At 39.6% G+C, this 12,434-nt stretch overlaps 3 protein-coding genes across 3 annotated transcripts; all 3 read left to right on the forward strand.

Moving 5' to 3' along the window:
- The first annotated feature begins 628 nt into the window (after positions 1-628).
- On the forward strand, positions 629-1,927 carry LOC123003299 (uncharacterized). Its single transcript, XM_044395404.1, has one exon. It carries the CDS (start codon positions 629-631, stop codon positions 1,925-1,927), a length of 1,299 nt encoding a protein of 432 aa, XP_044251339.1.
- Positions 1,928-1,993: 66 nt separating this feature from the next.
- Positions 1,994-2,572, forward strand: LOC123003300 (uncharacterized). Its single transcript, XM_044395405.1, has one exon. It carries the CDS (start codon positions 1,994-1,996, stop codon positions 2,570-2,572), a length of 579 nt encoding a protein of 192 aa, XP_044251340.1.
- A 117-nt stretch (positions 2,573-2,689) lies between these two features.
- LOC138913723 (uncharacterized) lies at positions 2,690-7,283 on the forward strand. Its single transcript, XM_070218015.1, has 3 exons — positions 2,690-3,473; positions 5,967-6,764; positions 6,961-7,283. Exons 1-3 carry the CDS (start codon positions 2,690-2,692, stop codon positions 7,281-7,283), a joined length of 1,905 nt encoding a protein of 634 aa, XP_070074116.1.
- Positions 7,284-12,434: the final 5,151 nt, after the last annotated feature.

Raw genomic sequence — 12,434 nt, forward strand, 5'->3', positions numbered from 1 at the left:
GCTGCGTGACACGATGAGATTTTTTCGGTTTCTTTACTAAGTAATGAGTCTACAGCGGAACATGTTGGCTCAATAAAGTTTAACTCAAAATATACAGTCCATTCAAATCGGAAATAAACCGTGTTTATTCATCACCATATCTTTGGACCTTCTACCCAAATTTAGCTTTGATTAACATGGATCATTTCAAGCTTTCAAAGGCAGCAAGAAGTCGTGCGAAGGCAAGCATTACGCGTTTGCTAACGGCGTCACAAGATCCACGTGCGGGATCAAACTGGGAACTGGACGAAATCATCGTCTCATTGGAAAGGCTCAACAACGTTTGGAAGGAGTTTGAGACCATTAGCGATCAAATGGCTCTTTATGGTGAAGAAGAGGGGTACATCGATCCAGCCATCGACAACGAGAGGTACGAGGATAAGTACATGCAAGCAAACACCTTGTTTCACACCATTAAACGGCGCTGTCAGTCATCCAATGAGGGCGACAGAGAAGGCAGCGACGGTAGGCAATCTGGCAACCTTGACGATGCCGCCTTGCTCGTTTTCTACAACAACAGCAGGAGCTGAATGAGCGTTTAGCTGGGCAGCAATCAACATTTTTGTGAGCAAACTCCGCAGCAAATGTAATGCACAACGAGCTACCAAAAATCCACATCAAGGTGTTTTCTGGTGACTACAAAGAGTGGCCAGCGCTTAAAAACATCTTCGAGAGTACGATCCACAGCAAACAGCATTTAACAGCAATACAAAAGTTCCTTTACTTAAAAACGTACATTACTGGGGAAGCAGCGGACTTGATTCGTCATATGCCAATAACGGATGCTGCTTATGAGGCTGCTTGGAGTTGCCTAACTGAGCGATACAACAGACCACGTCACATTGTCAACACTCTACTGGAAACGTTTGTGAATCTCCTTTCGACATCCAGGGCAGATGTTGCAGTTCTGCGCAAGGTTACCGACGGAGCCACGGAGATTGTACGAGGATTGGATGCAGCAGGGCAAACTAACAGGGACTGCTGGATCATACACTTCATTCTGGCCAAAATCGACGCTGAAACTCGACGCAAATGGATTGAGGGAAGCCGGGAACTTGAATCTCCGTCTGTGGATGATTTACTCAAGTTTGGCGCACCACAACTGAGCAAAGCAAAGCGTTCGTCCCATGCCTTAGTATCGATGGAAGATAATGCTTGTGTGAAATGTAACTCTAAGGAGCACAAGATCTACGGTTGCCCATTAGCATTAATCGACCAGAGACGCACATTTGTAAAGACAAAATCCTTGTGTTTCAACTGTCTTAAGCTTGGGCATATATCACGCAAGTGTGAATCCAAATTCACATGCAAGATTTGCCATAATCGCCATCACTCGCTGCTACATGCAGATATTCCTGGATCGCCAGCCGCTGTGACCACGACACAGCCACATACTGATGAAAGGCACGTCTCAAGCGCTCCCGAAGATGCTACGGTGACCATCAGCCATATTACTCGCGCGCAAGCGGGTCCCACAGCTGAGTCCTTGTGCAACGGATCAACAACGGCTACACAGCCCCAAGGGCTAAGGAAAAGTGCATTGCCAACAGCTCTGGTATTTGAAAAAACCGCAAAGGGATCGCACATTACATGTCGGGTACTTTTGGATAGTGGTTCGGAACTGTCGTACATCTCAGAGAGGTGCGTACAGGCACTTGGTCTGGCACGCTCGCCCTCACGCATTGTAGTGTCTGGAATTTCATTGATCAAGGCGGAGATAACTAGAGGCTGCAGCACACTGGACATGCAGTCAAGAATCTCAGATCACACAATGAAGGTACACGCACACGTACTCAGCAAAATTACTCCCACGTTAGCAAGACACGATATCGAGGCCTCAGCACTCAAGGCATTTGCTGGCTTTGAGCTTGCGGATTCTGATTATTAATCGTTGGCACCAGTCGATATTCTTTTGGGCAGCGATTACTTTTGGACCGTGTTCACCGGTCAAAAGATGTTCGACATCCAGGGCAACATCATCGTCATATCGACCATTTTTGGATGGGTCATAACATCTATCGTTACTACCGGCTGTTCATCTACAACAACAATGCACTCGGCTATTGACATTGACTCAACGCTTCGGCGCTTTTGGAAGCTGGAGGATGTCAACCAGGAATTCCATGGGAAACCAGAGGACGATGAAGTTGAACAGCACTTTATGAAAACGCACACTCGGGACTCCAAGGGGCGTTACATAGTCGAACTTCCGTTCAAAAACTCCAACGAACAGTTTTCGGATACATTACAAGGAGCACTGGCAAGATTCAGGTGTGTAGAACGCCGCCTAAAGAAGGACCCCGATCTGCACTCACAGTATGTACAATTTATGCGTGAACACCTTCAGTTAGGACACATGCGGGAATTATCGCCAGGAGACATTGACAAAGGGAAAAGCTTTTACTTGCCTCATCATCCAGTAATTACCCAAAAGCTAAGGGTAGTATTTGACGGCTCATTCAAGGATACGAATGGAAAATCCTTAAACGATGCTCTACACATTGGACCCAGCATTCTCCGAAACCTCTTCTGATTTGTATGCGTTTCAGAATGTTCAAGTTCGTCTTTTCTGCAGATATTGTCAAAATGTATCGACAAATCTTGGTGGCTGCCAACCATTGTAGCTATCAGCGTATTGTTTGAAGAGAAGATGACACCTATCAAGCACTATGAGCTTTCCACGGTTACATATGGCACATCTAGTGCACCATTCTTGTCAGTAAGAGTCCTGGATCAGTTAGCTAACGACCACCAACACGAGTTTCCCACCGCTGCAAGGATCTTAAAGGAGCAGTTTTATGTGGACGACGTACTGACGGGAGCACCTACAGAGGAGGAGCTAATTCACAATCAAAAAGAGCTGATCCAATTAATGAAATGTGCAGGCATGGAACTTGGCAAATGGGTTTCAAATTCATCATGTATAGCTGATCGAGCTACTTCTACAACCGAGGTACAAGGCAAAGGATCCACTTCTACAGCAAAGGATCTTGTCATTCATTGGGATCCAGAAGAGGATACGTTATCCTACAAAGTTTGCCTTGCACCGAATCCGGACAACACCAAGCGCCAAGTGCTGTCTGGCGTGGCACGGATCTTTGACCCGCTGGGTATTTTGTCGCCAGTGGTGATGCAGTTTAAAATTCTGTTCCAAGAATTGTGGTTACTGGAGCTTCCTCCAAAAATTGCTGACTGGTGGAACAAAAGCCGTAACGACCTACACATACTTCAAGAAATACGCCTGCCGCGATTTGTCGAAAACAATGGCGATCACATCGAACTGCATGGGTTCTCAGATGCCTCCATCAAGGCATATTCCGCAGTCATCTACTGCAGAGTGGTGCGAGCAGATGGCACCGTATCGGTTTCACTCATAGCAGGAAAAACCAGAGTTGCTCCACTAAAGCAGCAATCCCTACCGGGCCTCGAGCTGTGTGGCGCTTTGCTACTGAGCAGACTAATCCTATCTTTTTTTTTTTCGCGCGGAGTCCCACGCCACACCTCCCGCCCAACCGACCGAGGGGCGCTGCCGTGTATAGTACGGCACGATTCGCGAGATGATAGACGCGATGTAGAAAATATAAGTATAGTTCGAGGAAAAAAAAGTAGGATCTAATTCTGTGCTAGGAAATTTAATATTAATCGTTTTAGGAGAGGCAGATAGTCAGAATTTGATATAATAGGATAAAGTCTATTATAGTCAGAACATAGTACTCTGAAAGGTTCATGCATGTCATAGTTAGATCTACAGTGGTTTAAAATTAAGGGAATGTAATTTCTAGTTAATCTACTTGGAACAAAAAAGTTAAGTCGTCCAACCAAGTCGGGGCTATAAATTTCACCTCGAATAAGGTTATAAATGAAGGCAGTTCCAAGCATCGTTCTACGGTTGGTTAGGGAATTCTACTAGAATAAGAAGGTAAAATGCGGTTTGCATCCCAGTTTAGGCGCCTTAAGGCAAAAAGTAAAAAGTTCTTTTGTACGGATTCGATACAGTCAATATGAATTCCGTATTGGGGACTCCAGACGGGTGATCCATACTCAAGTATCGGCCGGACGAGCGAGATGAATAAGGTCTTAGTAATATAAGGATCATCAAATTCCTTAGACCACCTTTTAATAAAGCCAAGCGCACCCCTAGCTTTATTTACCATGGATGAAATGTGATCAGTGAACTTTAGTCTTGGGTCCAAAAGAACACCAAGATCGTTGACTAGGTCTAATCTGTCCAGAGTGCTCTCACTCAGCGTGTAAATCGCATATTGAGGAGTAACACGACAAAAAGTCATCATCTTACACTTAGAGCCATTTAAATTCAGCGAATTGTCGGAGCACCATGTTTGGAAACTATTTAAATAGGATTGTAAATCAGACTGGCAAAAAGTATCCTTGTACTGCAGGCATAATTTCACATCATCAGCGTACATAAGTACACGAGAATGACTTATAACTGATGAAAGGGCGTTTATGAATAAAGTAAAAAGTAGCGGCCCCAATTGACTCCCTTGTGGGACACCCGAGGTAACCTGGAGTGTACAAGAAAGAGAATTTTTAAAAAGTACCCTTTGCGTTCTGCCTTTTAAATAATTTGAGATCCATCTCAAAAGATCAACTGGGAACCCAATTAAATCGAGTTTTCTAACCAGAAGTAGGTGGTTTACGGAGTCAAATGCTTTACTAAAGTCAGTGTAGATGACGTCTGTTTGAAAATTGTTTTTGAATCCCCTTATCACAAATGAAGTGAGCTCCAAAAGGTTAGTAATTGTTGATCTACGTTTCATAAAACCATGTTGACATGGAGATATAACTGACCTACATTGGTGCTGCAAATGAAGTGTAATAATATTTTCAACAAGAAAGGAAGCTAGCTTCGGCCAGCCGAAGCTTATATACCTCTGCAAGGGTATATACAATTCGCAAAAATGTTCAATTTTCTAATATTTCTCATTAATTTTCCGATCGTTCCTATGGCAGCTATATGATATAGTCGTCCGATTCTGATCAAATTAAAATTGAAATTTGGAAATATTTAAAAAGAGTCATATCCTAAAGTAGAAGATAATACAATAAAAAGCAAAAAAGCTAGAATTTATTTCCTATTACTTTTCCATAAATTTTCCGATCGTTCCTATGGCAGCTATATGATATAGTAGTCCGAATTTTTAAATATTTAATTCGAAATTCAGAAATATTTAAAAATTAACATCCCCAAAAGTAGAAGGTAATATTTCAAAAAACACCGAAGCTAGAATTTTTTTAACGTTTTCTTTTCCGATCCTTCCTATGGGAGCTATAGGATATAGTTGTCCGATCCGGTCGGTTCCGACATATATACTACCTGCAATAGAAAGAAGACTTTTGGGAAAGTTTCATCCCGATAGCTCAAAAACTGAGAGTCTAGTTTGCGTAGAAACGGACGAACAGCATCGTCTAGTGATGCTGATCAAGAATATATATACTTTATGGGGTCGGAAACGTCTCCTTCACTGCGTTGCAAACTTCTGACTGAAATCATAATACCCTCTGCAAGGGTATAAAAAGCTTCGGGATAGCTGACAATTTAGATATGCCTCTATAATTGTTTGCTTCCAATTTATTACCTATCTGTTAAGGATTCTCTGCAACACAAGGACATCGAAATACATGCATGGTGTGATTCAACCATAGTTTTGGCTTGGCTTTCGCATCCACCATCGAAGCTCAAAACATTTGTAGCAAAAAGACTTCAGAAATATTCGACGCGTTGCCGCGTAGTGCATGGCATCATGTAAACACGAAGGAGAATCCGGCAGACTGCGCCACACGAGGGATGCTGGCTGCAGACCTTCTCCATTTCGGCTTATGGTGGATGGGACCTTCATGGCTGCAAGATCCAGAAAAGCTTGCGGTAAAGTTGAGCTGCACAAAAATCTGTTCTTCCCTTTCAGATAACCATGGCAAAAAAGAAGTCAAGTACACCGCATTAACCACTCAGCAAGGTGACTCATTTTCACCGATCGAAGCGTTGACTCAGCGGGTCTCGTCCTGCACAAAATTGGTCCACGTTGTAGCTTACGCATTACGCTTCATACAAAGGACCAGGACCATTAAACTTGAAGCGCTGACAAATGGGGCCAGGCTCACCTTGGAAGAGATTCAGGCTGCTCGCATACTTTGCCTGCGTGAGGCTCAGAAATGCTTCATGGATGATCGAAATCTTCTGACGGAAAACAAACCACTTCGCAGCCGCTCCCAGTTGATCAAGCTTTCACCGTTTGTCTGCAAGGATGGCCTCCTTCGAGTTGAAGGACGCTTGGCCAACTCGCAGTTACCAGCTGACGTCAAACACCCCATATTGCTTCCGAAATCTCACCGCATTACAAGGATGATTTTGGAACACGAACATACCGCAAATCTACATCCAGGGGTGTCTGCTCTGTTTGTATTTACGCGTCAAAAGTATTGGATTTTCGGTGCGCGTAACCTAATAAGAAACCTGGTACACAACTGCGTAAAGTGCGACCAATTCATGGCCGATCTACCAAGGATTCGTATAACGGAGGTTCTTCCCTTCCAGCACTCAGGCTGCGACTACGCTGGACCATTCATCCTCAAGGAAAGGAGAGGGCGCAATCCCAGAAAAACTAAAAGCTACATATGTCTCTTCGTCTGCCTTGTAACATCAGCCATTCATTTGGAACTGGCCACCGACCTTAGCACATTATCTATTACATCTGAGACGCGTCGTGGGAAAAACGGTTCTAACCTTCGAACAGATGCAAACTCTGATTGTTCAGATCAGTGCGGTGGTGAACTCAAGACCGTTATGCTACACACCTGACACTGACATCACCTACTTGTCTCCGGGCCATTTTTTAATTGGCCGCCCATTTACAACGGTTCCAGAGGGTGATCTGACTCATTTTCCGATCAATCGCTTAGACTACTGGCAGCATTTACAATCAATGTACCAGGGTTTTTGGAAGCGCTGGCACCAGGAAAATCTAACATCGCTGCAGCAACGTCAAAAGTGGAACAACATGGAACGTAACATCGCTGTAGGTAGTGTAGTCCTTGTAAAGGACTCAAATCTCCCTCCAGCATCTTGGATACTAGCCCGCGTATTGGAGGCTCATCAGGGACCAGATGGACTTGTACGCGCTGTGAAACTTAAGACGTCTACTGGAGAGATGACGCGACCTATCACTAAGTTAGCTGTGCTGCCTAATTCAGAAACCATGTTTCAGGGCGGCCCGGGATGTTGATGAACGGATTGCATCCATAATTTGAATTTAAATTTTTGTTAACTGGTCATGTGAAATACCAGCTTCGCCCATTTTTAGTATTTTTAGGTATCTTCTGTGCTGCGTGACACGATGAGATTTTTTCGTTTTCTAAGTTAAGTAATGAGACTACAGAGGAACATGTCGGCTCAATAAAGTTTAACTCAAAATATACAGTCCATTCAAATACGAAAAAAACCTTGTTTATTCATCACCAAGACCTATAAACTTAGAAAGTATAACACAGGCCGACAAAATGTGACATGGGTCGGTGTCCAGGCCTGCCACCATTTTATTTCGATAAATGAGGCTTTTCTAAGCATAAGTTGCCACTACGCCTATAGTCCATCAGCTCTGGTATTTGTGGTATCTTTAATTTAAGAAAATCACATATTTTTTTCGTTTTTTGGGATATATCTTCAAGAGTGGTCAACAAATTTTAGTAATCTTTTCGGAATTAAATAGTTACATGTCTCTTTTATACGGTCGCTTTGGAAAATTCAATCTATCTCAACCACACGAGGAGGTTGGCGCATTCAAAATTTTAAAGTCACAGCAAAGTTTAAAAATCTTCATTTGTGAACAGCGTTTAAAAATTAAATAAAAATATTTTCTTCTATAATGCATTTTTTATCCAAAGACACCTTATGTCCCTAATTTTTGGGATACTCATCAGGTTTTTGTGTATTGCTTTGGAATTTTTAAAATTGTTTTTCTTACTTCCTTCACAGTGACAATTCACAAACAGTGCACAAAGCTGTCACAATTTTAAATATCATAATTCTAAACGATCTAAGTAGTTTTGCTTTGAGTATAAGCACATGAGCGTAGCCTACTAATCTTTGGGGGCTGAAATGCTTGAAGTGTAATCCCCCTTCAGCTTTTAGCTTACGCCCATGTATAAATATTTTTAAAGCAAGGGTCACTTGTGCTCAAAAATAGTTATGAGTTACGTAAAATTGTGACAGGTTTAAGCACTGTTTGTGAATCGTCACTGTGAAGGAAGTAAGAAAAACAATTTTAAAAATTCCAAAACAATATACAAAAACCTGATGAGTGTCCCAAAAATTAGGGACATAAGGTGTCTTTGGATAAAAAATGCATTATAGAAGAAAATGTTTTTATTTAATTTTTAAACGCTGTTCACAAATGAAGATTTTTAAACTTTGCTGTGACTTTGACCCCTCTTGATCCCAAAAAACGAAACAAATTTGTGATTTTCTTAAATTAAAGATACTACAAATACCAGAGCTGATGGACTATAGGCGTAGTGGCAACTTATGCTTAGAAAAGCCTCATTTATCGAAATAAAATGGTGGCAAGCCTGGACACCGACCCATGTCACATTTTGTTGGCCTGTGTAATCGGTTTAAATCGGACATTCCATTCAAAAGTTATTGGCCGTCTTACCTACTTGTCTTATATATTCTTGATCAGCATCACTAGACGAGTCGATCTAGCCATGTCCGTCTGTCCGTCCGGCCGTCTGTCTGTCCGTTTCTACGCAAACTAGTCTCTCAGTTTTAAAGCTATCGGCTTGAAACTTTCCCAAAAGTCTTCTTTCTATTGCAGGTAGTATATAAGTCGGAAACGACCGGATCGGACAACTATATCTTATAGCTCCCATAAGAAGGAAACGTTAAAAAAAATTCTAGCTTCGGTGTTTTTTGAAAAAAAACCTTCTACTCTTGGAAATATTATTTTTTAAATATTTCCGAATTTTGAATAAAATATTTAAAAAATCGGACGACTGTATCATATAGCTGCCATAGGAACAATCGGAAAATTAATGGGAAAGTAATAGGAAATAAATGTTAGCTTTTTTGGTTTTTATTGTATTCTCTTCTACTTTAGGACATGACTCTTTTTAAATATTTACGAATTTCAATTTTACTTTTATCAAAATCGGACGACTTTATCATATAGCTGCCATAGGAACGATCGAAAAATTAATGGGAAATTAATTGGAAACAAATTATAGCTCCGTTGGTTTTCTCTTATACTCTAGGATATGATTTTTTTAATATTACCGAGTTTTGAATTAAATTTAACAAAAATCGGACGACAATATTCTATAGCTGCAATAGGGAAGGATAGAAAAAATAATATACAAATTTTAAAATTTTTGCGATTTGCAAGTTAATAGGAACGATCTGCAAGGGTATATAAGCTTCGGCTGGTCGAAGCTAGCTTTCTTTCTTGTTTTTGCTCTTTTTTAGTAAACTTGCGTTTATCTAGCCACATATGAGTTCACCATGTATAGGACTAATTACTTTTGGTTCCCTATAAAGCCACATTATAATTGAAAAATACATTGTTCCTGTTGAGTCCGTAGCAAAAAGTGCATCAGAACCTAGACACAAACTTTGTTTGTAGATAGGCGCAGTTTTCTGAATCGTCTTTAATAAGGAAGTAAGAAAATTAATTTTAAAAAATCCAAAACCATTCACAACAAGAAAGGAAGCTAGCTCCGGCCAGCCGAAGCTTATATACCCTTGCAGATCATTCCTATTAATTTACAAATCGCAAAAATGTTCAATTTTCTAATATTTCTCATTAATTTTCCGATCGTTCCTATGGCAGCTATATGATATAGTCGTCCGATTTTGATCAAATTAAAATTGAAATTCGAAAATATTTAAAAAGAGTCATATCCTAGAGTAGGGGATAATACAATAAAAACCAAAGAAGCTAGAATTTATTTCCTATTACTTTTCCATTAATTTTCCGATCGTTTCTATGGCAGCTATATGATATAGTCGTCCGATTTTGATTAAATTAAAATTGAAATTCGGAAATATTTAAAAAGAGTCATATCCTAGAGTAGAAGATAATACAATAAAATCCAAAAAAGCTAAAATTTATTTCCTATTACTTTTTCATTAATTTTCCGATCGTTCCTATGGCAGCTATATGATATAGTAGTCCGATTTTTTAAATAATTTATTCGAAATTCAGATATATTTAAAAAATAACATCCCCAAAAGTAGAAGCTAATATTTCAAAAAACACCGAAGCTAGAATTTTTTAAAGTTTTTTTTCCGATTGTTCCTATGGGAGCCATAAGATATAGTTTTACGATCCGGTCGGCTCCGACATATATACTACCTGCAATAGAAAGAAGACTTTTGGGAAAGTTTCATCCCGATAGCTCAAAAACTGAGAGACTAGTTTGCGTAGAAACAGACAGACGGACAGACGGACAGACGGACGGACAGACGGACGGACAGACGGACAGACGGACTGACGGACTGACGGACATGGCTAGATCGACTCGTCTTGTGATGCTGATCAAGAATATATATACTTTATGGGATCGGAAACGTCTCCTTCACTGCGTTGCAAACTTCTGACTGAAATCATAATACCCTCTGCAAGGGTATAAAAACTTGGTGAGTGGCTTATAAATTAAGGACGTAAGATATCTTTGGGTCAAAAAAGCATTGTAGAAGAAAATATTTGTATTTAATTTATAAACGCTGTTCACAAATTAAGATTTTTAAATTTTGCTATGACTTTCAAACTTTGAATGCTCCCACATTCTCTTGTGGTTACGTTAGATAACATTTTCAAATAATTCCGAAAAGAGTAACAAAATTGGTTGACCACTCTTGAAGATATATCCCAAAGGACGCAGAAAAATTAAGATTTTCTTAAATTAAAGATACCGGAAATACCTGAGCTGATGGAGTATAGGCGTAGTGGCAAATAATGCTTAGAAAAGCCGTATTTATCGAAATAAAACGGTGGCAAGCCTGTTGGCATGTAAAATTTTTAACAATTACTTAATACAAAAAAAAAATGTTACCTACTACTAAGGGATCAAATTAAAAAAAAAAACAAAATTCAAAATTTTGTTTAATTTCAAATAATGCAAAAAAAAAATTTCAACATAAAATCTTTTAAACTTGAGTTTTTGCACCAAAAATTGGTTTTTTACCCATAGTGCAGTGGCGCCTTTTGACTTTTTTTGGTAATAAATCATAACTTTTGAAGCAGCGTAGATAATTGAATGATGTTAACGGCAAATGATAGATAATTGATCCACCTTTAAAATTATTGTTAAGACAGGGGATGGGCGTGACAAAGGAGTGCTAACAAATCGGCAAAGTCACAATTTAAAAACAAATCCATTTTTTCCCCACAAAAAATGTTTGTTTTAAAAGTTGTTTTTTTATATTTTATTTTTTTGTGTTTTAATTTTTAAAAATTATTTAAAACAAAAAAAAAATGAAAAAAATATTATGGTAATACTCTAGTTTACGGTCCTCACCCCCAAAATTCGCGAAAAAATTATCCTCGACGGACCGCGGATTCTTAAGAATTTACATCAAGAAATATATGGGCGTGGACTGCCATGGTTCTCTTGTAATCGAATTTCAAAGTTACGTGTTTTGCTATAAAAATAATATAGCCTTTTCTATGATTTTGAATAGTTTGCTATAAAAAATATAAGGGCTTTTCATCCCTTGTCAAAATAATAGGCGTTCACAAAAATTCGACCAAAATCTGAAATTGTTTTTATAGGGGGCCAGACCCCTACATCCGCGAAATAAATATCCCCGATGGACCGCTGTTCCTTAAGAATTCAAATGACCAACAAATGCGTAACTTATAAAAGTAAAGTTTAAGAAATCGCGGTCCAATATTGCAAAGTATCGCGCGATTTTTTAAAAAATATTTTTCGCCTGCGGTGCGATGCACTTCTTCTTTCAATTTTTTTAAGTACTTGTATTGCGGTGAGGATTATAAAATTCGTGCATTATTGGTGTAGCCTTTTCTACGATTTTCTTTAGACCGTGAAAAAGGTTAAAATATAATAGGGGAGAGGTCTGTAGGTTGGAACACCTTTTGTTTTTAATCTGCCATTTCGACATTCACTTATGAAACTTTACGCATTTGGTACTGATCGAAAGGAAATTCAAAACAAGAAAGGAAGCTACCTTCGGCCAGCCGAAGCTTATATACCCTTGTAGATAAAAGAATACTCACTCGGTGCAGTTCCAGGGATTCCAGATTCAGCGTTTCGATTTATTTCAATTTTGTTTTTAGGTAGTCAAGAATCAAAACGCCTACTTCCTACAAAGCTACAATGAATTTTCTTATATTTGTTTGGGAGCCTTAAGATATAGT

The sequence above is a fragment of the Drosophila takahashii genome, chromosome 4, assembly GCF_030179915.1.
Source record: "Drosophila takahashii strain IR98-3 E-12201 chromosome 4, DtakHiC1v2, whole genome shotgun sequence".
In the NCBI taxonomy this organism is placed as follows: Eukaryota; Metazoa; Arthropoda; class Insecta; order Diptera; family Drosophilidae; genus Drosophila; species Drosophila takahashii.